The 25,643-nt window shown below is 38.6% G+C and overlaps 3 protein-coding genes across 4 annotated transcripts; 2 read left to right on the top strand and 1 right to left on the bottom strand.

Annotated features, from left to right (window-relative positions):
* Positions 1-258: 258 nt before the first annotated feature.
* LOC148097687 (uncharacterized) lies at positions 259-4,577 on the top strand. 2 transcript variants are annotated; one of them, XM_087832331.1, is made up of 6 exons: positions 259-1,652; positions 2,152-3,197; positions 3,308-3,384; positions 3,869-4,036; positions 4,158-4,304; positions 4,382-4,577. In XM_087832331.1, exons 1-6 carry the CDS (start codon positions 1,463-1,465, stop codon positions 4,383-4,385), a joined length of 1,632 nt encoding a protein of 543 aa, XP_087688457.1. In that variant the 5' UTR covers positions 259-1,462; the 3' UTR covers positions 4,386-4,577. The 2 variants fall into 2 exon arrangements, with proteins under 2 accessions (XP_087688457.1, XP_087688456.1); XM_087832330.1 differs by lacking the exons at positions 4,158-4,304; positions 4,382-4,577 and having other exon boundaries at positions 3,308-3,377; positions 3,861-4,029.
* An 8,309-nt stretch (positions 4,578-12,886) lies between these two features.
* LOC148097688 (acyl-coenzyme A thioesterase 2, mitochondrial-like) lies at positions 12,887-18,334 on the bottom strand. The gene is made up of 3 exons (XM_087832250.1): positions 17,850-18,334; positions 14,622-14,809; positions 12,887-13,534 (listed from the first exon to the last, which is right to left on the bottom strand). The coding sequence occupies exons 1-3, from the start codon at positions 18,298-18,300 to the stop codon at positions 12,926-12,928; spliced, it is 1,248 nt and encodes a 415-aa protein (XP_087688376.1). The 5' UTR covers positions 18,301-18,334; the 3' UTR covers positions 12,887-12,925.
* Positions 18,335-24,851: 6,517 nt separating this feature from the next.
* Positions 24,852-25,375, top strand: LOC148097689 (uncharacterized; the record flags this gene model as incomplete). Its single annotated transcript, XM_087831316.1, has 2 exons — positions 24,852-24,950; positions 25,035-25,375. Coding segments are annotated over 2 exons (306 nt in total), but the record flags the coding sequence as incomplete, so codon positions are not given.
* Between the last annotated feature and the right edge of the window lie 268 nt (positions 25,376-25,643).

The raw sequence follows: 25,643 nt of genomic DNA on the forward strand, positions 1-25,643 counted from the left end.
GTTGATGCAATGCAACTTGTTCTGCTTTGCAGGAACACTGACTTCAAAACTTTTGGCCATAACAAAGTTTTTTCCAGTCTTATTGCAGACCTTAAAGATATGGAAGAGACAGGTGTTCTGGTAGAGGATGAAACCATAATGAAGGCAGCTTTGATAGCCATCTTAGGAGACAATCTGGGCTCCCACTGCATAGGTGGTTTCACTGAGAATTTCAGCTGCAGCAAACATTTTTGAAGATACTGCTTAATTGACAGGGAAAGCTTTATCAATGATCCACTATCACTTGGACAAAAAGGAACAGCTGATAACTATAAAGACAGTGTTGAGGTCCTCTCTACAAGTGACCACTCGGTTGTGAATGGCATTAAATTTGACTCTGTGTTTAATTCACTGAAGTATTTCCATGTGTGCTCTGGGTTACCTCCATGTTTGGGCCATGATTTATTTGAAGGAGTGGTTTCCAGTGACTTGTCGCTATATATTGATACCCTTGTGCAAGTGGAAGGGCATTTCACATACAACCAGTTAAACAGAGCAATTGTACAGTTCAAACACGTAGGAAGTGATGCTTTAAGTAAGCCATGTGAGGTGAAAACAGGGCAGAGGCTGGGGGGTTCAGCAGCACAGAACTGGTGTCTTCTACGACTTCTGCCTCTGTACATTGGTGAAAAGATAAAACATCCTGTGGATAGTGAGGTTTGGCAGTTATGCCTTAAACTTAGAGACATTGTTGATCTTGTATGTGCCCCCAAAATAAGTCACAATGACATTGCCTACCTAAAGATACTGATAGAGAAGTATATACATCTGAGACACTGTAGGTTTCCTGACAAAGCTTTAAAAGCTAAACATCACTATTTGTTACATTATGCAGAGCTTATCCTTCACTTTGGACCACTCATTCGTTTGTGGACCCTTAGGTTTGAGAGCAAGCACTCGTATTTCAAAGCATGTACAAGAACAGTGCACAACTTCGTCAACTTATGAAAGACTCTGACAGAACGGCATCAGTTACTGCAGTCCTACCTCTCAGTGGGCCAATTGTTTCCACCTACAGTTCAAATCATTGGAGAAGCAAGTGATTACAATCATCATCTTTACAACGCTGTCATTCAAGAAGCTGTGGCAAAAGCCGGCTGCACTAATCAGACCACTTTGGATGTGTCAGCAGTTGTCTACAAAGGTACCAAGTATGTGAAAGGCTATGTTTCCATTGTAGATGACACTGATGATGGCTTGGTTTTTGGGAAGATAGCTGTTATACTTGTTAACGATTCTGGATTGTACTTTGTGCTCGAGTTGCATCACTCAGTACTTCTCATTGACCTTGGCCTTCACTGCTGAAGTGTGTGTGTAAATGATGACAGTCTGATAGATTATTACCCACTACCACTTTATAACATGGCAGGCCTTTTTGTTGTCTCCCTACACCATTCAGTTTCCTCTTAATTCTTTTTCAGGAATGGAAATTGAAGAGGAACTCACAAGGCTCCTGCCGGCACTAGACAGAGAGAAAATAATCTGCATTGTAGAACATCTGACGGACGTTATTGGTGTACAACAAAAAAGTGATCTTTTGTTTGTGGAGGCGGAAGATCTCAAACCCTTTCTCACACCAATTCAAATACGTAAACTACTTCTTGCATTTAAAGGTTTGTGTAGGTTCTGTATAAATCATAGACTTGAGTCTATGATTTGAAGGTCACTCATAGACTCATATGTCACTGATTAGCTTGATTAGCTTTTTTTTTTCTCTTCACCATACTACACATGTACTTTGACAGTATAATATTGAAGAGCGTTTTGGGGCTCACATTGTCTGGTAGATAATTAACACGGAAAACATAAACAAAAGTAGACACTAAATCTAACACCATTAACCTTTTATTGGTAGTGGTACAACTAAGGGTTTGAAATTGTTACATAGTGTAAAATATATTGACTCAAGGTCTTTTCAATGCAAGACCTTGAGTTTGTAGTTCTTTTGCAGTCCTGGGATTGCTTCTTTTCATCTTCAGACAAGGTCTCCAAAACTGCCTTGCCGTTACTACTCAATCCTAATTGAAGGGTTTATCTTTTAGTGAGGACATATTTGTTGACATAGTAGCTTTTTAAGGTAGCTTTTCCAATGATCTTTATTTATTTTTTTAGATGGCAACAGACCAGAGAACCTGAATGACACCATTACTCTGGAGCCTTGCCCTGCTGCATCAGCTGAAACATCAAGCCATCCACCTCACTCCTCCTCCTCCACGTCCACCACTATGTACAACCATTACTCCAGCTCTTGGGTCTCGCACTTACAGATTCCTTGGGAAAGATTTCCACTCCGACTGTCGCATGCAATCACAAGAGGAGACAGAGCTCATCCAGAGGACAGGAGAAGTATGGTCAGAATTGTTGTGGAGGCCATGCAAGTTCACTGCAGAAACCCTAAACGTGCATCTTGTGAAGAAGTTGCTAAAATCATTGTAAACAGATACCCTCAAACATTTGCAGATTTTACTGACAAGGGAGAAAGACTGGGTTGTGGACATTATTCACTACTAAGAAGCATCAAATCTAGAGTTGAACATATTAATCGAGATAATACAACACATAGACTTCGTCAAACAAAGAGAACCAGGAATGAGGAAGACTGCAGTCCCAACAGTAATGCAACCTCACCTAAAAAAGTTAGATGCCTTGTTGATAGCTATGGTTGTATAAATTGGCAGTCAATTGAACTTCCTGAGGGGGAAACGCCAACTTCTTTAGAGGAAAAGAAACACATCTTGTTAACAATTTTCAATTCACAAGGACCTGGAGCTGTGGAGAGACCTGATGTGGATGACTTCATGTGCCTCACATATATTTCTCAGCAGCAGCTTATCAACAGTTGTCCCTCACCTTCAGTAGCTGAAATTCAGGAGCAGTGGCCATTCTTGTTTACTCGGAAAGGTCTTTCGAACCACATTTACAAACTCACAGGCATCGATATCAGTGGGCGCTTAGGTCAGGCCCTCATAACCAAAGGCAGAAGGATTATTAACTATTTCTCCAGCCAGAAGCTCAAATGGAACCTTGGTATAAGGACACTCATCCAGCAGATTGAAAGTGAGGGAGTTTTGACCAACAGCAAGGTTGGCACAGCAGCCATACTTCTCATGATGAAGTATTACAAGGAAGATGAAGACTCCCTCTTTGTCTTAGCAGATGTAAGCTTTTTTCACACAGCTCTATATTTGATGATGTTGCTTGCTGTCCTGTTTTTTGTTGTTGTTGTTGTTTTTTGTTACATAAAATATCTTGGTCCTTTTTCTGGCAGAAAACATCTACCAGGATGTCCCTTGAAGCAGAGAGCAACCTACCAAGCACCCCAAGGCTGATTATGCTTGGTAAGAAGTCATTTATGAAATAGAGCTGATTAGACCATATTACAATTTCTGTTTGGCACAAGAGCTTTTCGTGGACACAGGTATCCAGTCTCTGTTTTGTTAGCTCAAATTTCTGCAATTTCCTTTATAAACCAAGGTTGTTGGACATGTGTCTCAGTCTAGCTACACCAACAGCAGAAATACTGAAGTCAATACTGTAAAGTTTAACAGCAGCACAAACTATAAACTCCAAAATAACCATACAGCTGATGCAACTCCGGTAATTTAATTGGCCTGACTCTTTGTTAGGTGTGTTTAATGTGCAGAATAATTCCCAATTATGTACAATTATAATATGTTAAGACATACTTGTGTACATAAGGCCATTAATAATTAACTGTACATAGCTATTTGCTTTATGACTATCTAGACAGTGTGAAGAAGTGAAGTATTGAAATTATTTTATGTTGCATAATGACAACATGTTGCCCCTATACATTTAAGGACCAAAGTTCAATGACCACCACCTGCTGGATGGTGAATGCAGAGGGGCGTGTAATTGTCGAGCTGGACAAAGAGAACACCTTTGCTGATGCAATGTCAGTCTTCTTTGGTTCATTCTATGTATTGAACCTGGAATACCAGGAGTCAGCGTGTGCAACATTGGAACTAATTCAGAGGTATGTTTGAACAGTAAGCTAATAGTGATAGATGATGAATAAATTATCCCCAAGTAACTCATTATTTCAAATCACAACTCAATGTTACTGTATGCTACTATTTATTATGGCATGTTTTAAGGTTTTTTGTAAGGATAAAGCCTGTAGAGGGAACAAAATGTACCTCCAAGGTTGGGACAAGCAGAAAGACCACTGTGAAGCGATTAACCCTCATGTCACAACTTTCCTCCAGCGCCTTACTGAATTTGAGTGGAAAACTTCAAATTAGGTAACTGTTTTTGCCATTTTTAGTGAATTTCTTGTATAATTTAAGTGACCAATGTGTTGTTACCTGTGTCTCCACAGATAATCCATGGCCCATGCTTCTGGACATTTACACAAGACGAACAACAATGAAGACAAGCTCTCTTGCCATCTTGCAAGACGCTGTCTCTGTCCAATAGGTTTTTTTGAGTGCAACAGTTTTGATTTTTTCCCTTCTTTTACCCGTTTGTTAAAAATTATTTCAGCTACTTACACTTTAATTGTCACATGTATTGGCTCACCCTACAAATCAATAAACTCAGTCCATAAGGCAAGATTAGGGTTCAGTGCATGTCAGTCAAGTTCCTACACACCACACACGCTCATCCATGTCCTTGTGAACCCTGTTTTGTGCATTGATTTGGTGGTGTGAGCCAGTATTTTGGACAAAGTGTATATAAAGGCAGAAGTGTGGGGCTTGATATTATATTCATATTATATTTATGTTGTCTGCCATAATATGGATATGACATGATATTGTTATTGTTTGTACACCCATCTGGAAAATAATGGATTACATGGTTTAGTAAAAACAAGTGCTTCCTCAATGAAAATATGTTTTCAGTTTTTGATTTTGGAAATGTGTATTTCTGCAGAGGAAAATCAGAACAGAAATAAAAAGTGGTGTGAAGCACATGAATTATATTTTGTGTGTGTGTGTGTGTTTGTGTGTGTGCATCTATCTCAATCGATCGATAGTGGCTATATATGTTTTTATATAAAAAAAATATATAAATAAATATATGGTACTTTTTTTTTTTTAGTACAATACAATTTTTTTTTGGAACCCTCCAGTCTCTTACAGTATGTTACTGTTTCTTTAAATTACGGTAAATTATGACCTGTTAAACAGTAAATGACCGACTGTTGGGACACGGTATCCTCTAGCAGAGATGAATATTTTTGGTACTGATGATGCGTGATAACGGTAAGTTACTGGTTAATATATTGCAGTTTATTACCTTGCAGCGGGCTTACAGTGATATACCGTGAATAAACGGTAGTATACCAATTTTTTAATCACAGTATGCTGTTACTTTGTTGATGTAATTTATGACATAACGGTATCTCGCTGGCGTCACTGTCGAGAGTGAGATATCGTAAAAAAGGCTACGGTGCGTTACCATAATTTGTCCAAGAGTATTATACCACACCAGCAAAAAACGGTATCATCCTGTAGAACGGTAAGCTACCGTAACAGCGTCACGATATGACGCTGGCAACAGTGACGCCAGGATGTTACCGTAAAGTGGCGATGAAAAGTCTAACAGTGCAGGCTATGCCCTCTCTATTTTTTGTAATTCCACACCGGTGGAAACCAAACAAAACACACATTAAGAGGCTCAAATGCCCGTGTCTCAATCTCGAGTCTCATAATGACGTGAATCAATATTTTTTAAATGATTTAATATGAAGGCAATAGCAGAGTGTTACAGGCATAGCCCTAAAGAATGTAGCCTCATGGGCAGTGTAGTCCGTGCTGCAGGGAGAATGGACTGCCATACACGTTATGTATCTATGAGCGAGGGAGGGAGAAAAAGGCGAGTGGAAAAGTACGAGCTGTCATCGAGCAGAAACGGGAGCTGGAAGAATGTGAATATAATAATAACCACTGAAGCCAAAAAAGAGTGACGAGCCCAGTTGTAAGTAAGCTATTAAGACTCGAGTGCAGGGGCGATTCTAGGATCAGAGCTCTGGGGGTGCTGAGCACCCAGAGAGCTGCCCATCAAGGCAAGGTAAACTTTACTCATCACAATGAGACTTCTTCCCCGTCTCTGTCAGTCCCTGTATCCCTAAATGCCTCCAGTTGTCCCGAGTTCTCTCTGACTGCCTCCTTGGTGCATTTAAACCCCTGTTCCTCCCTGTCCTCATCGTCTGTTGTCTTCATCTCCATTATCAGTCATCATAATTTTACCCTCTCTGTGCAAGTCTGCAAATTTCTTTATTAAATCATAAGTTTCTTAAATTCATCAAGTCTCTCTGTGCCTGGGTCCTCGTCACAAAACATGACATCACTGTTTTGTACATTTTAACACAATTTAATCCCCACATTTTTGAAAGAATAGCAAAACACTTTTTTGAAAAGTCTGTAACAAAACTATAAAATCTGATCAAGGTTATTAAAATGCTGCCAAAGAAGAATGGATTGGAAATTTAAAAAAATACATATCCTAACCTTAATTACTGGGGAAAAATGATGCTCATAGTGAGTAAAAAGTAAATTGTGTGCATTTTTTGGACAGAGATTCACTTCTAATGTGTATGTATAATACAGATGCAGATACATAAAAAATACACTCCAAAAATAGAAGAGTCCTTGAAATATACAAAATATTATTAGAAAATGGAGACACTTGGCCTTTGGTACAATGTATGAAAATATCTTTACTGCAGATACTACTATGGCTCTGCAGATTTTTTTCTTTTCTTTTAACCTATGTTGCCTCACCTTGAGGTTGGTAAATCTGTCTGTCACATTTTGGTGGTCAAGTCTCTCACGCATCTCTTTCTCAACTGACATCACAGCCAGGTGCTGGAGTCTGCTTTGACCCATGGTCCTTCTCAGCCAGGATGGAGCTGACTCAAGACACTAAAAGACCTTTCACAGCTACAGCTACTAACTGGGTTTGTTTCGGCAACCTGAATAACAGTTTTCAGTTTGGGGAAGATCTGATTATCCAGAAGATTGTACAATGTTAACATATCTGGAATGGCACCAGCCTCACTCTTGAGCTTTATAAAGTCTTTGGCAACCGTGACTTCCTCTGACTGAAGCTCAATATGGTAATGGCAGTGCCAGGGCTGACAACCCAGTTTGTTTTGCAGATTCTGTATAGCAGCTTTAATATAGGGAGAACACAACTTCCAGATTGTATGAGTTGTTTGTATTAGTTGTTTGTCTTTCTTTTTCTTTGCCAGTTAAACAGTTACTGTTTTGCCTGTTAGTACTCCCTGTCTGTTTTCTTACCTGGTACTTCCTGATCTTGTACTTTGTCCTCATGTTCCCCTCTTTCCTCTCTCCCTCTTTGGACTGACAATCTGTACACACACACACACACACACACACACACACACACACACACACACACACACACATAACAGGAGTTATAAGGTTAATGGGCATCCAGTCAGTTAGCTAGTTAGTACCTTGGGTTCAATATCGGCACATGCACGTATGGCAAAATAACCAGTTTCTCTCATTACATTTCAAACAGGACAGTGGTAACAACAGCAGGCTACGGACAATGTTAAGTTTTAGATTTTAAATAGGCTGTATACATTTCAATGAGATCAACAGGGCAGTCAAATATCGCTAATTTTACTACAGAGCAAACATCGTGGGAAAACACATTTTCAACTAGGGCTGCCACAAACGATTATTTTGATAGTCGACTAGTCACCGATTATTTTTGCAATTAGTCGACTAATCAGATCATGCATCCATTGGATGTACAGCGTACAGCTTATTGCACCAGCATGCATCTGCTCTCATATAACTATCATTAGCTTACAGCTCTAAGTGTTTAAGGTATGTGCTAACTAAAAATAAAGAAAAGATGATAGTTTATTAAATTTGAATGAAATTTGCAGATTGTTTCGGTGAAGTTTAATAAACTCCTTGTTATCTAAAATATAACGGGACACCGGAGTATATTCTCGAGCATCTCACACTTCTGATAATCAGTTGTCTGCTTGACGTTTATTCAGCTGTGTAAAAACTATAACTTTAATCTCAGCCTAACCGATTTACTCAGGAACAAATAAAATACTAAAAAAAAGCCAAACAATAACATTTTTAAGTTATCTAAGTGACTTATATATGTTTAACCTGAGTAGCGAAAGACCGCAGTGGGTTTGAAAACGATTTGCCGGAGTCCGGTGTTCTCACGGGCTCTAGTGAGCCTAGCCCCCGGCTAGCTATCAAGCTAGTGGGTAACAGACGTCTCCGAAAACGTCGGAGCGCTTTTGAAAATATGTGGTGTCTTGATAAACTGAGCAGATATTTGAGGTTTACACAGCTAAATTCTTGCCTGAAAATATGCTAAACGTTTATTTTGTGACCCAGAAAGAATAATAAGAGTAATATTAAAACTAACTAGCTGCCGCCATTGTTGGAAACTGAGCTGGACTGCGCTATGAATTCTGGGACACAGCTCCTTCTTCTTCAGGGTTTAACGGCAGCTGGCATCCTTGTACATGCAGTGCTGCCATCTTCTGTTTCAGTCCGTTATTACACTCTTAAATTCTACTACTTGTTCCTGCGTCTTTTGTGATCTTACAAAGCTTCAAACGACGCGTCGACTATTAAATCAGTCGTCGATGATTTTGATAGTCGACGTAATCGTGACTAGTCGACTAATCGTGGCAGCCCTATTTTCAACACAGCAGGTTACCTGGTGTAATGTTTTTCAGTTAAAAAGAAACATGGTCTGACTCCTACCTAACTATATAAAGAGTAACTGAAAGTTAAATGCAACTAATATGTCCTGTTTTAAGCCAGGCACTTCCACCTCCGCTCCGCTGTGTCTCAGCCACCATCGCTCTGGCAGCAACGGCGCTAGAGCGAGTAGGAGAGAGCCGAGCTGGAACAAACTATTTTGGGAGGGGGGAGGGGTTATCTATACTTTTGTTGTTAAAATGTTCCATCTCAATTTAGTACTGTATGCTTTTTATACTTTTAGTAGTGTGTCCCAAAAACAGCAAATATTTTCAAAAAAAGTAAGACATCTTTGGTTCATTTTTTGCTGAAGTACCTCCAAAACTTGGCTAAAATCGCCCCTGTATCTAAACAAAAGAAAATGAGAAATGTTCTCAGAATGTGACTGTTTTATTTGATTTTATTTTTTCCTTATTAAGAGCATTGGGGACCCTATTAGCTGGAGGAATAGGGTCCAGCAGGAGGAATCCAGCAGCTGAATTTCAGGGTCCACAAAAAAGAAACAAATACATGTTTCTGGAAAAGGCAAAACCTCTTCAGACCTTACGAGTGCTCATTAAAATAACTCATCTTAGGTTGCTGTTTTAAGAAATACATTGCTTCCTTAAAGTGGTCCAGATGAATCTTTTCCATAATTTCAGATTTGGCTTCACCCACACATATATAGAGGACGACAAAGCCTTTGTTAGCCAGTAGACTGGCTCTTGTCTCAGATCTCAATGTAGATATATCCAAGACAGCGGGAAACAGACCTTCTCCTGGAACATAGTAGACACAAAATTTTCTTCTGTCAATGAAAAAAAAAAACTTTTAAAAACTAATTTCTAGTTTTGCTTAAGATCTAATCTTTGTCACTTTATTGTGTGACTAAATAAAAGAACAATAGAAAGACAGCAGTTACAGCCATAACTGAATAAAAGCTTGACACCCTTTGAACTTTAAACTAGTTGACAGATGGACTGAAATGAAAACTGATGACGTGACAACGAACAAAGGAAACTGAGGACCTAAATACACAGGATAACAAGCGGGAACACCTGGGAAACAACACTGGGCATAATCTAAATGATTAGACAGTGGAAGCAAAACTGAACACCAAGCACATGAGACAATGACTATCTAAATACAACTGAAAACACATTGAGATGCGACTACAGCTGTGTCTCAATTCAGGGGCTGCATCCTTTGGAGGACCCGGCCTTCATGGTCTACGTGGGCCGGGTCCTCTGAAGACTGAGAAGGCCGGAAGTGCGAGGCTGTGAAGTGGGATGGTCTAGCCTTCAGATTTGTGCCACTGCTGTCTCGGTGAAGCTTAATAAACTCAGCAGTCTGCTCCTTGCTATATAAAATATAACAATGATATTAGAGTAAATTCTCTACCATCTCAAACTTCTATTTAATCAGTTTTCTGTTTGTCGTTTATTCAGCTGTATGAAAACATTAATCATTTACTTGGGAACAAATAAAATACTGAAAAAAGCCAAACAATAACATTAAGTTATCTAACTGACTTATATATCATGTTTAACCTGAGTAGCAGAAGACACAGGGTCTGAAATGATTGTGCTGGGAGTTCAGTGTTCTCGCCGGCTCTAGTGAGCCTTGACCACCTCGTCAGCTATCGAGCTGGTGGGTAACAGACGTCTCTGAAAACATCGGAGCACTTTTGCAAATATGTGATGTCTTGATAAACCGAGCAGATATTTGAAGTTCTCGCTTGAAAATATGTTAAAAGTTTATTTTGTGACCCAGAAAGAGTAATATTTCAAACTCTTTAGCTGTGCTCCTCTGCCATTGCCCCATTTGAAAATTATTTTTAGATTATTATAAAAATGTTATAAATACTAATTTAATTAATACAGTATTGCAAAGAGTAATAGTAATAATATTACAGCTACACAGGTGCCACCATTGTTGGAAATGGGAACTTGCTGTTATGCGCTATGAATTCTGGGATAGATTAGGCCACGAAGGATACACCCAACCCATCCTTCAAATTCGGGGAAATGAAGGATGCATTTGTCGGCCGCATTTGGAAAAAGCCTTCAATTTGAGACAGCCTTCATTGCGTCGCTGTGATGTAATCGGCCTGCAAATGCGGCCTCCAAAGGATGCATCCCCTGAACTGAGACATAGCCTACGTCACACAACTTGATGACGGCAGACATGACAGAGCTTGTAAAGAAGTTGAGAGATACCAGTAAGTGATCTTCTTCTCACCATTAGAAAGAGGGTGAGTGCAGCCAGGTCAACATGACAAAAGTTGCTGTGCCAGGGACATGCCAGTTGAGAGATACCAGTAAGTGATCTTCTTCACTTCATTAGAAAGAAGGTGAGTGCAGCCAGGTCAACATGACAAAAGTTGCTGTGCCAGGGACTTCCTATCATTCCATGTCACACTGTCAAATTACAGCTCTGTCACTGACTGAGATTGACCATCAGCTCCTTTTTAGCCTACAAATCCCACATCCCACACCTCCCACCCTGATGTGGTTTGTGCCATTAAAGGTGGAAAGTGGTATGAGGCTTTAAGCAGCTTAAGATCAGTCCAATATTCTTCATTCTTATATATGGTATGTTTGTGATGCAGATAGTGAGCAAGAAGTTGTTAGATGTGATGATGATGGAAGCAAGGAAAGCAAGAAAATGATAAGGAAGTGTGATAGTAAGAATGAGGACAAATGTCTTCAATTCTGAATATTTGCTTATTTTGGCCTTCATGATTTTAACCATTATACTGTAGGAACAGAAGGTCAGGAAAGCTGATTCCTTTTATCTGTTTCTGCAAATCAAACATGTTTCTAGAGAAGTCTTATATGTGCCTCTGACAGATTTAGACTTAAGGTAATCGAAATTCTAGGTCTTCTTGCAACAATTGCTGAATTTTCTTTCTTAAATAAAGTATATTTAGTGGCACTGTATTTTTTCTATTTTAGATTTTCCTTCATCATTGTTGTGCATTTTATTCATTTTAGTGGCATTTTACATTGTTAGCACTTTGTGCAGCATGGACTGTTGGAAATCTGCTATATGTATATATAAACCTGACCTTAAACTGGATGTCTTTTATACAAAGAAAGTAATTTTAATGTTTTAACATTTTTGATGCAAAGGACTTTAAAAAATCATATTGCAGAAAGTATTTAACTACTATCTGGATACAACTAGTGTTGTCAAGAGACCTCTCCCATGCTCCCAGGATGTGGGTGTGAATGCCAGAGCACTCTGGAATGCACACAAAGCCTTTGCAGACTATTAAGGATCGCACATCCTATCACTACCATATGCAAACTTATATTATTAAAAGATTATACTGACTACTAAGTACAATTTTCTATTGACAAGTGTGTTTATTATACAGGCCCGGTGTATCTAAAGACCTGGCCTGGATTCTGCCTGCACATGGTAAGCAGGTTCCCTAGCTGATGGACTTCAAACCTTCTGATGACTCAACCAAGGATACACCAATAATTTACTGATCTTTTTTCTGTTTACACCTCCTGGAAGTAAAAAAGTTGATCTAGATCTTACTTTTTTCAAGCCAGAGCCACTTGTAACATTATAACAAATACAAAACCTGCAGACAGAATCACAACTAAAAATAACAGTTGTACAGGGAGGGCACAATTTTCTTTGAAATAACATCTCACCTTATAGGAATTTTATCCCCTCCCGACCCCCTTTTTGATTCATTTAGAGCAATATTTGCATGTTTTACATCAAAGTCTACTGCTTATAGTCAGATGCAGAGTAAACAGAATTAATGCCGAGTTAAGTAACTCGGAGTTAATTGTTGGACTCGGAGCTTGTTGAACCTGCTTTCAAGAATAGTGCACAGGGAAAGCAGACGAATCTACAAATGATGCTCCAGAAAAGTCCAAACAAAAGTCTGTGAAGAATAAAACCGTTAACAACAACAACAGGAAGAGACGTGAGGATACTTAGTGAAGGAACAAACAAATTGACAGCTGAGGGAGGGACAAACTGAGGCAAACACAGAGAAACAGTGAAGCTTGAAAGATAAGTGGGAAGATACTCATACAAATCATGGCTCTTCTACGAATCAAACATTTTTAACAAGTTGTCGTAAATTTAGTTTGATGTTATTTATTTTTCTTTTACTCAGTTTTTATAATTATTTTTTTCTTTTATAACTTGGTTTTAGTCTGTCCAGCATCACAACTCAGGTGAGTTCTGAAGAACTCCTGGATCTTCTTCCACAGGTGGACCTCAGCTGCTGCGTGTTCCTTGGGTTCACCTCCCCACGAGGATAAAAAGCTAAGAATTCCTTGTGCAGAAGAAGGGCAGAAGGGTTTATAAGGTGGCTCCAGCAAGTGTCCAGCTCCAGGGTAAGACACACTCTCAAAGTTCTCCTTTCCATGACGCTTCAGTCTCTCCACCATCTGGTCCATGTATGCCTTGCTGTCCCAGCAGAGGTCATCCTCTCCAGCCACAAAGAGTAAATGAGCCTTTGCTCGTTCAATGGGGATGAGGCTGCCCTTGTTCTTGTCTGCTAGCGGGTCTTCACAAACATACTTTCCAATGCTGGCACCTGACTCAGTGGGAACCAACTTACTGTAGTCATACCCTAATGGTGAGAGAATCTTCTGTTTCTTGTAATAGAGAGGAAGCCCCACATTGGCACTGAAGCCATTGATGCATACTGCAGCCTCGACACCTGGCACAAAAGTAGCAAGTGAGAGTGCAAGGTCTGCTGCCTTTGATCTTGCTACTATGCCAACTCCTTTACTGCCCACCTGTGAAATAACACAAACTAAAGCTGATAAAAATTTATAGAAACACTTCAAACTAAGTACTGACTTCATTTGTTAAACCTTTTATGCACTTTGAGAGTGTGACCATTCATCATCCCTGCAAATGAAATGGATAAGGCATTATTGCTAGAGAAGACAAACCTTTGATGGCAAAATTAACCCTTTCATGCATAAATTATGACAACCTCAATCAGGAGTTTTTTTCTTGAGTGTTTCTATTCATCTTTAGGCATAAAAAAATGAATACAAATATTTGAGAATAAAATATCCTGATTGAGGTTGTCATAATTCATGCATGACAGGGTTAAATAACAATAATTACAATGAAACACGTCATATATCTATAGTAACATTAAAAGACCAGTGGGTGGCAGGGTATGGAGTGACACATCAGTGTCCAATGTAGTGGCTTATGTGCAAGTATACCAACAACACTGACACAAATACAAGAAAACTGCCTTTGAATAGCTGTTCACTGTAGTGACCACTATGGATGAAAGGGTTCATTTAGAAATAAAAGAGTCAAACATTCATAATAATATATTTTGTATGTGATATTCTTTAAATTATCATATTTAATTAAATAAAACAATAAAGTTCATAGTTATTTTTGCTATGTACCTGGATTTTATCCTTTTAGATACCAATTAAGCTGATCTACTGTAGTAAACCGGATTTTTGTAGGAAAAAATTAATTGTTCATATTTTAAGTTCAACCAACAAGATTATAGTAAATAATTACTGAGATTTTGAGAAACAGGTAGGTTGATTTTATTGTTAGCTTAGCCAGACCAATTCCCCATATTTGGGTTCTGTGCTGGGCTGGCTGCAGCCTTATGTTTGGAGAAACTAATTCACTTATCCAAATCTCTAAACAAAAGAAAATGAGAAACGTTCTCAGAATGTGACCGTTTTATATTATTTTTTCCTTATTAAGAGCATTGGGGACCCTATTAGCTGGAGGAATCCAGCAGCTGAATTTCAGGGTCCACAAAAAAGAAACAAATACATGTTTCTGGAAAAGGCAAAACTTCTTCAGTCCTTACGAGTGCTCATTAAAATAACTCACCTTAGGTTGCTGTTTTAAGAAATCCATTGCTTCCTTAAAGTGGTCCAGATGAATCTTTTGCATATTTTCCCATTTGGTTTCGATCACACATATAGAGAAGACGACAAAGCCTTTGTTAGCCAGTAGACTGGCTCTTGTCTCAGATCTCAATGTAGACATATCCAAGACAGCGGGAAACAGACCTTCTCCTAGAACATAGTAAATACAAAATTTTCTTCTGTCAATGAAAAAAAAATAACTTTTTCATTTTTAATTTCTAGTTTTCCTTAAGCTCTAATCTCTGTCACTTTATTGTGTGACTAAATAAAAGAACAATAGAAAGACAGCGGTTACAGCCATAACTGAATAAAAGCTTGACACCCTTTGAACTTTAAACTAGTTGACAGATGGACTGAAATGAAAACTGATGACGTGACAACGAACAAAGGAAACTGAGGACCTAAATACTAGTGATGGGTCGTTCGCGAACGAAATGGCTCTTAGAGCCGGGTCTTTGAAGTGAACGACGCGAGCCGGCTCCTTATTGGGAGCCGTGAGGTTTTTTTTGTCTTTCTCTCACCCTCTCTCTCGCCCTTTTTTCCGCTAAACTCCGCATGTGCGGCCTGTACTTTGCGCTGGGCAGAGGGGGGAGGGGCGTTAGTTACACTCGCAGTAGCACAGTAACAGAGCCAGAGAGAAAGAGAGCGAGGGACAACAACATCACATTAGAAAGGTATAGTAATCATCCACTATTTTCAGTTGCAGATGATAAAGGATTCAGAAATCATGCAGGCCCATATGACAGAGAATGTGCGTCTTCTTTTTGTTTTAATATTTTAATTTATATTTAATTGTGTTGTGGTTTGCAGTGTTTTGTGTTTCACGTCAAATTTGTTTAAAAGGAAAAAGCTGAAAATTTAAATAGTTAAAAGTTTAAAATGTAAATAGTTGTTTTTTGTATTATATGATTTATTTATTACATTTTATGTGGAGTGAATAAATAAAGTATATTTATGGTGGCCCTTAGAGACAAAGCACGTACAAACTCCAAAACACGTACAAACTCCTAAGCACGTACAAACTCCAAAACACGTAAAAACTCAGAAGCACATATAAACTCCAAAACACGTAAAAACTCAGAATCACGTACAAAAGACAACAGAAGTGCTCCAGGATGCTAGGAAGTATCAACAACCGGATTTGGTGTGTGGTAGTAACAGGTAAATGAACTTTTTTTTTTTTAATTATTTGAATAAATATGAGTGCTTGTCTATAAATACACAAACAATACACACATGCTTTCAATTGTGTAATTTAAGTGATCTGGGTAGCTCTGTTTTGGAAGTTCAGTAAACGCTAGAAATGTGTTTTGGAGTTTGTACGTGCTTTTTGGAGTTTGTATATGCTTTAGAGTTTGTACGTGCTTTGTCTCTAGGGGCCATATATAAACATATATGAATAAAACCACTTTTTTACATTAGTAATTCATTTTCTGCATAATTTTATATTATTGTTAATGATTAAATAATTAAAGCAACAAAACAACCTGAAGAGCCGGTTCGGAGCCGAAAGAGCCGGCTCTTTGTAGTGAGCCGAGCCGAAAGAGCCGGTTCTCCAAAAAGAGCCGGAAATCCCATCACTACTAAATACACAGGATAACAAGCGGGAACACCTGGGAAACAACACTGGGCATAATCTAAATGATTAGACAGTGGAAGCAAAACTGAACACCAAGCACATGAGACAATGACTATCTAAATACAACTGAAAACACATTGAGATGCGACTACAGCTGTGTCTCAATTCAGGGGCTGCATCCTTTGGAGGACCCGGCCTTCATGGTCTACGTGGGCCGGGTCCTGTGAAGACTTAGAAGGCTGGAAGTGCGAGGCTGTGAAGTGGGATGGTCTAGCCTTCAGATTTGTGCCACTGCTGTCTCGGTGAAGCTTAATAAACTCAGCAGTCTGCTCCTTGCTATATAAAATATAACAATGATATTAGAATAAATTCTCTACCATCTCAAACTTCTATTTAATCAGTTTTCTGTTTGACGTTTATTCAGCTGTATGAAAACTGTAACGTTAATCTCAGCCGAACAGATTTACTTGGGAACAAATAAAATACTGAAAAAAGCCAAACAATAACATTAAGTTATCTAACTGACTTATATATCATGTTTAACCTGAGTAGCAGAAGACACAGGGTCTGAAACGATTGTGCTGGGAGTTCAGTGTTCTTGCCGGCTCTAGTGAGCCTTGACCACCTCGTCAGCTATTGAGCTGGTGGGTAACAGACGTCTCTGAAAACATCGGAGCACTTTTGCAAATATGTGATGTCTTGATAAACCGAGCAGATATTTGAAGTTCTCGCTTGAAAATATGTTAAAAGTTTATTTTGTGACCCAGAAAGAGTAATATTTCAAACTCTTTAGCCGTGCTCCTCTGCCATTGCCCCATTTGAAAATTATTTTTATATTATTATAAAATGTTATAAATACTAATTTAATTAATACAGTATTGCAAAGAGTAATAGTAATAATATTACAGCTACACAGGTGCCACCATTGTTGGAAATGGGAACTTGCTGTTATGCGCTATGAATTCTGGGATAGGTTAGGCCACGAAGGATACACCCAACCCATCCTTCAAATTCGGGGAAATGAAGGATGCATTTGTCGGCCGTATTTGGAAAAAGCCTTTGAATTGGGACAGCCTTCATTGCATCGCTGTGATGTAATCGGCCTGCAAATGTGGCCTCCAAAGGATGCATCCCCTGAACTGAGACATAGCCTACGTCACACAACTTGATGACGGCAGACATGACAGAGCTAAAAGAGAGTGAGCTCGAGTGATGGACAGAGGAAGATATATCACAGAGATGAGGAAACAAACATAGAGACAAAGACCAATACACATAAACTTGATAAAGACAGAAGGGATAAAGAGAGACTACTGAAACGATAGGTAAATAAGGGACAAGACAAGGAGGAAAAAGGAACCTAACAATAACAAACAAGAAATTATGAACCAGGATTAAAGATAAACTCAGGGTAAAAAGAACTAAACTCAGGAATACACTGTAAAAAGCTAAAATCATTTCTTACAGCAAAGGAAACAATCATAAATCCACAAGAAACCCAAAACATTGGGTCAAAGACCCAGGACCATTACAATTGTATTTGTTCAGAAACACTCATCGGGCTGTCATTTAATTAAAATAAAGAGAGAAAGCTTGGAACAACTGCAGTACCCGGAGGAGTGAACAGGACTCCATTAATGTTCCCCTCTTTGACAGGAACCCGACTGACCCCAGCTCCAATCAGAACCCTCTCATTTGTCTCTTCTGCCAGTATCCTGCCTTCCTCCTCGTGCACAGAAAAATTCACCAATTGAGGCTCCAGAGACTTTATCTTTTGAAACTTTTTGTGCATGGTGTCTGGCCTCATGGACCACATGAGACCCATAGGTTCTACTCCAACGTAGGTCCCACCAAGTGAGGGATCTCTGTTCAGGTCGATCTCCCCACTGCCATCAGCCCTGTAGGTGGCCGAGGAGCTGAACACCACTCCCTTCTCATCAGTTAATCTGGCTCTCATGGTGACCGCCTGTCTGGACCTCAACCCTTCCACCTTCACCTTAATGGGTTCGTCATACAGGCACCTGGCTCTTGGCAGCAGCCTCAGTCTGACTTGGGAAGACATTTTTTCTGAAAGACAAAAATGTGTATTATTGTGAAACGCCTCTCTGTCAGACTACCTGTTGTAAGGAGACAGTAGATGGAAGATCAAGTTTGAAATCTAACTTCAGTAAGTCAGTTTTGAGAGGCATAAATCCAGTGTGCATTCAAAAGTGTCATACACCTTGCCTGATGCAATGATTTAATTAAGAAAAGGATGCACTAACACATTAACCCACTTGCAAGGACTCCAGAAATAGGCAAAAGTGACCTCTAAAACAACCCATTGAAGAAGGTTGATGAGTAAGACAAAGATTAACAAAGTCAGTGAGGGGGAACACAAAACAAAAGTGTCACACAGGTTAAACAGTACCTAACACAAAAATGTGACAGCAATTGAAAGCAACAAATACATTAAATAGATCCAAGACTAAAAGAACTCCATATCCACGCTGTGGACTGCACTACTATTTTCCTGAAATCAGCTGATTGTAGCGAATCTGGAACCAATAAGCAGGACTGATGGGCAGACAGACTAATGATCACAAGGAACTGAACTACTGGGCACCGGTTTGCTACAAGAACCGGTTCTCAGTTCCCATCTCTAGTATGGAAGATCAGTGTGCTAATTTAACAGCTATGATCACCAATACAACACTTTATCATTAACTAATGCTGAAGATCTGGATTCAGTCACGACTGAAACATTACTTCAATTGGTCTCCATTACTTCAATGAAACATTACTTCAACTTCAATGGGTTTACATTGTTGTGCTTGAGAGACACCAACAAAATTCCTAATAAATGTGATTCTGATTCCTTTCACCACTATATAGGATACCTGGAGATCTTTGGCTCACTGGAAGAACTGTGACAGTGATCTCTATCTCTGTGCTGGGGGTTTGGGTCTGTCTGAGAGATTTCCTTCTTCCTCGGTTTCTTTCTTCTGCTTTTTGTTCCAGAAAAAAATTTCCTTCCAACACACATCACTAATTTTATTCATGTAGTTTTTTCACCTCTGTTATTGTCACTAACAGCTGACAGTGCAACTTAGTCACATGACATAACAACTAAATCAGCATGAGAGGAGTGTTTTTTTCACAGTCGTCTACTTTCTCATAAATAGCAGAAGTGGACTGAACTTAGATAAACAAACTGAACTGAACTGTTTTGTTGACATGAAGTGATCTTCATTCAGTATTTAGATATAAAATTTAGTATGAAAATATCTACAAAAACCTTGAGATAAATTTATTGTGTACTGTATTTGTCAGGGGCCTTGGTTATCCTGCTCTCTCTTCCCTCGCCTTTGTTTTAGGATGCCTTAGGACCCTTGATTGTGTGTACCTCTGAGGTTCCACCTGTTTCTGATCGCCTGGCTGACGAAACTGCTATTTAAGGCACTTGCGCTTGTGTGACATCGTACTTAATTGTGGATTGCCTGACCTCCCTCTCTCTCTCTGTGCACAGGTTTTGGGCCCCTCTCCTTGTGTGGTGATCCTGAGTTGTTATTGAGAGCACTGTAAATATTGGACCCCTTGCAGCTCCCTTGGAGCACCAAGCCCCTTACACACTTCCATCTTGTTGTATTTTACTCATTTAATGTAAATAAACACACAGTACTGCCTTTCTGAGTATTACTGAATTCACCTGCTCCTGTCTATGTGACAGTATTGGGTAATCTGGCAGGATAAAGTTGTCTCACTACAAATATGTATAACATATTCATTCAATGGGTTAAAATAAAAAAAAAAAATGAAAATATTGTCAAGAAACTACAAAGTTACATATCTGCAGGGCTCGCAAAATTTCAATTGGTGTTTGTTTTGGGAAAGATATTGCAGACTGAGCAATAATGCATTTCTTGCATTTCTCATGGGTTCTAATGGGGGCCTTTCTTAAAATGACTGGTCCCAGTAACAAAGGCGCTTGTCGACTCAAAAATCGAGGCAAAACCAACAACACACCCGGCAGAACATTATGTTATTTACACGGGTGCACATAAGTGGTCCGCATGTGCGCATTCGCTGTCAAATTAAAAGACGCGCACCAGATAAGAAGTTGCAACGCGCATTTGCGTCCATATAAAAAGTCACTGTTTTTGTCTGCTAAAGTGGTATTTTCACGGCACATTCTGCACCACATCTCTGTGCGTTCATCATTTGTTTTAAGCTAGCTCACCTCCTGCAACCACTTTTCCGAGAATACGCGCTTCTTTTGTGGTTCGGACTCCTTCTGACATTTCTTTGGAGGTGGAGGAACACCAAAGTAATTGCTTAAAGGAGCTTCTTCAACATCTTTAAGAGTTCTAAACAAATGTCTGTCCTCCTCCAGAAAATCTTATGTACGCATACACGCGTTGCAACTTCTTATCTTGAGCGAATGCGCACCTGCGGACAACTTATGTGCACCCCTGGTTATTTAGCTCGTCATATTGCAGCCACAGAAATTCTTTTGTCCATGAAACCATGAAGCTGCACTTTATTTTTGCCTTATAGTCTGATTTGTCATAACTTTTCCGTTTTGTGGTAAGCTTTTCTTTGGCTGTCACTTCTTCACCCTGACCTGTCTTATTTGGCTCAGCAGAGCTAAAATATATATCCTGCTGCTTTTACACAGGCACTCGCATGACGCTCAGTGATTCTCTGTGCGATCAATCTCTCACATGTTTAAGCTTGCTGCGGGAGATTTCACTTGTCATGTTTGCATAGTAAGCTAACGATTGATAAGACGATGTCAGAGGAATTGGTGCACAAATTATCATCACTCACCAATCAGTACTGTCGCTCTCTACACACAGTTCGCGCGATTGCAAAGTGAAAGCAAAAAACAAGCGCAAATTCAAACGCAATTTCAATATGTCACATATTGACAGTGGCTCACCGATGCCAATGACATAATTACCCAGCTACATTTCTGAAAGAATGCAAAAGCATTGACATACATTTTTCCTTCCTATGATAGCCCGACGGGCAGGGCTGAGATAGATTTTGGTAGCCCGACTGGAAAAATCGCTAGCCCCGGGACGTCGGGCTAGCGATTTTGCGAGCCCTGTATCTAATATATTATCTGGCTAACAAATGTGTTTAATAGGATTTGCTAGAACACCAGGGAAAGTTTCAATGTGCTAATTTTGGTTAAATTGGAGTAACTGTTGCCCAACCCATATCAGTATAACAACTTTACACTAGAAACTCTCCCATGCTTCATATCAAAATGATTTTTGTGGAGTTAATAAAATCGATTTTCTTTTTTAATATAATTTCAATTAACATAATTTTCTATATTTAGTACAAATATACAGTCAATTGAGGAATTACCTACTTTAGTCAGTTTAATTCCTCTTTTCAGCCATACTAGTATCTGAAAATTCATTTCAGTGTGCTATCTTCAGCCACTTTCTGGTTCACACTTAAAAAAAATGTAATTACCCTCATTAAACCTAAACACCTGACAATAAGATTAGGAGAGAAGAGATAATCCAAGGACATCAATGCACAGTCAAAATGAAATAAAAGTAATTTTAATAAAACTTACAAGGACACAAGTGTTAACAGAAGCTGACTGCAAATAAGCAATAGAGGGTTGTTGAGTCCCTGAAAAGGAGGAAAGAGCTGTGTAAAAAACTGGAGCTCTCTAAACTGGAAATGCAACTTCAAAAATAGTAAAAAAAAAAAAAAAGACAAAATATTTTTGGAAAAACAGCCAGAACGCTTCCTCGGGCCTTAAGTCATGAAACAAACTTGATCACAGTAAAAGTCTGAGACACATAACTGCCCTCAGTAGCGCTCTTACACTCTAAAAAATATTCATGGTGTTTGTAGGTAGAACTTGTTGTCATCAATCAACAACAGAAAATATTAAGTTTGTGTAACATGTAAAAGTGAGTTTGAACATCCTTCATTTTTGAACATCCCATAACTGGACCATAACGAAAAAATAATTACAACTGCCATAAAAAAAGAAGAAACGGAAAAAAACAGAGGTTGGCACCACTACCTGGTAAGTTTCTTGTTTTATAGTCTTTTATAAATATGTACTAGTTACAGGAATTTACTGCTTAAGTTTAGTCTGACAATGGCAGCTACATGATGTGAATTGACACTCTGTGTTATGCTAGTTGTTACTCTATAAAAGTATAAAAGAGCGTTTGTATTTTTTCCTGTTGCTAATGAAATCTGTCAATTAAATCTGTCACTCTGGTGGTTACTTTGGTTAGCCATAGGTGTGTATGAGACCATGCATACAGCAGAGGGTAACCCCGTAGCATATGTTCGTATCATCACAGGCGTAGCAGTTGTCTGCATTCTTATCACTTTGTGGGAGTAGAGGTGTGTTTCCCCTAGACCAAGCTTATTCAAATGGCGGCCCGCGGGCCAAATGCGGCCCAGAAGCAACCTGCGAGTGGCCCTGCCTGTGGTCCTGGCAGAAACACAGAGAAAACGCAAAAAAATAATTAATTAATTAATTTTTTTAAAAATTAAAAAATTCCTACAGCGTAGTGTAGACTGTGAATGCAACACTCCTAGTAGCCTAGCAATATTTAACCCACAATGTACTGTGATGTAAACATATTAAACAATCATTGTAATATATGATGCGACAACAGCATGTCTTTCTCACTCCAAAAGCGCAAAATTGACAATGAAAACTGTCGGTTTAACCCTGCCTGGACTGACAAATACTTATTCATTTTACCGAGTTTAATAATCTTACAACCGGAGTTGTACTACCATGGTGAGGGTCCTGTACAGCCCAAGAGACAGCTGCAGCATCTTCCCTTCATGTTTGTTTCTTGGCGAAGAAGAAAAGGCCTTTCACAAATTCTGAAACGGTGAAATACTGCATGCTGGCTGTGGTGGATGCGGTGAAAAGTGATGAAAAAATTAAAGTAAGTGTGACATCTGCTATTAAAAACGTACCCCTGTAGGACAGTTCAAATATTAGTAGAGTTGAAGTTTTGGCATCAGACGAGTTTGAAATGCTGTTAGATGACCTGAAGAAAACTGATGTAATGTCTATAGCAGGAGATCACAGCTCACGGCTTACTACCGTTAGGGGGACACACAGCTGGCGAAATAATGTTTGAGAAGATTTAAGCTCTTTTTGAGGAAAATGGTCTGGATATGTGTGTCTGTATACTTGTAACGAATGGGGCTCCATCCATGGCAGGAAAAGTGAGTGGTCAGCGAAATATTTATTTTAATTTGAAAGGGAATTATCAAAATGTTTTTAGTTATTATTATTATTATTTCAAATGTGCAAAAAATAGTTTAGTTATAGCTCCCTTTTTTTTAAATGGACCTTTTGGTGTGCATTTGTGAGAGGTCACCAGATTTACAGGGGAAAAGGAATAAAAAAATTACTTGTTTTTCAATACAGTTGTGTGGGTTTGAAATTGATCATGATCTGCTGCTTACTGGCTTAAAAAAAAAAAAAATCTGGCCCAGATAAATTCCTCGGTTTGAAAATCTGGCCCAACTAACTTCGTAGTTGAATAGCCATGCCCTAGACTGTGTTCGGTGAGTTAACTAAGCATTGAATTTCAAAATAGATTAATTACAAGTTATATTTGTACACTTTAAATTTGATGGTTTTAATCATAGTTTAGCATAGTAAAGTTGCTAAAGTTAAAGTTGTTAGCTAGCTTTCTTTTAGCTAGCAAACGTTCCTCGTAAATACAGAGTACATTGTCAATTTTTCCACTTATACTTAAAATTTGTCACTTGTCAGGGTGCATTTGGTTAGCAGATAGACCGTGCAGACAGCAGAGCATGTTCAATTTGAACCTGTATATGTTCAAATTAACCAGTCAGCAGCTGCCTGCATTTTTATCATGGTGTCAGAGTAAATTTGTGTTTCGACGGTCTTGGGTGAGATAACTAATTACTGACAGAGTGAAATGTGGTGAATTTATGCCAGAGTATTTATGTGAGTAAAAGTATTTCTATCAAATGTATTGATATTTTAAGCTCAAATGTGAAATATGCCTGAGGTTAAAGTTAGTTGACCTAGCAAGAAAAAACAAAATTGTGTGTGTGCACACAAGACTTGCTTTCGTTACCTTCTGTAATTGTAAGCATAATGTGAAGTGTGGGATTGTGGCATGTCAACAGTGGTCTTCAAATAATTAAAAAGAAAATTCTCTCACACATTTGGATATGACACAATTTTTCCAATTTTGGACTACAGTCTGTAGATTTATTTATTTTTGAATTTTTGAATTTTGGATTCATCTTTTCAGTGTTTCATTGTAGTGTTTTAGAGAAGGTTTATAGTTAAAATAACTTGTTAACTCAAAAACCTCGATAAGTCTTTGTAGTCTTTTATAGTCCTTAGAACTCAACAAAAACTGTTTGAAATAGTCTCCAAATCTAGGTTACATTTACTTTCACTCACCTTATCCTACTGCTAGCAAAGGGTGCATTGAAAGCAGGGCAGTATGTAACAGATTTAATTCAAGTTATAAAAATTAAATTGTTTATTTGTTAAAAACAAAAATTAAATCAATAATTAGCAAAACGCTAGTCCTATAAATGTAATATGTTTGACTTTTCGCCTAGTAAACTTTTTTTATTCTCCAGAGTTCGGTGGAAACAAGAAGAGAGGTCGCAATCCGTTGCCTGATGGTGTATTTGAAAGAGAAAGAAGAGGATCTCTTCAGAGAACAGCTGGTAGGTAAATCGCACATTGTTTTGTGTTATATTTTTAAATAGCACATAAAATACCGACATGTTTCTTTTTAACCTACTTGCCAGGATGGTGAAGAACAGTTCTCAGAAGAAGTGGTAAAGATCGTAGTCACCAGATGTGCAACAGTGTCTCTTCCAGCCGTCGCTAAAATTGTGATTGAAGGAACAGCTGTCCTGGAAGACCTTGATGTGCCCAGAGCATGTGCCTTAATGATGGGACTTATATACGCTCTCAATCTGAGCTACCCCAAACAAGTAAAGAACATTCTGTGATTCTGTGATATTTACCAAGTTGATAGGTTAAAGTTAATGTTTAATAATAAGCAGATTTGCAAAAACAAATTGCCTTACGTTGCAATGTTAGTTTTCTGAGGTATTTTAGAAGGATGTGATTTTTATGTATATATATATATATATATATAGATATATATATATATATATATATATATATATATATATATATATATATATATATTTGCCGCTTTATTTAATATACCTTTAGTGGTTCTCAAAGTCGGTCATCAGGCCCCACTGCTCTGCTTGTTTCTATTAATAACTAAACACTGTTGATTGGCTGGTGTGTTCAGTTAATCAGAAGTTGTAGACACCATTGTGGAGTAAGAAAAACGAAGTGAATTGGTATGTTTTAGCTTCTGATTCAACACACCTTGTCCA

This window comes from Neolamprologus brichardi, chromosome 18, assembly GCF_056152115.1.
Source record: "Neolamprologus brichardi isolate AB-2024 chromosome 18, ASM5615211v1, whole genome shotgun sequence".
Lineage (NCBI taxonomy): Eukaryota > Metazoa > Chordata > Actinopteri > Cichliformes > Cichlidae > Neolamprologus > Neolamprologus brichardi.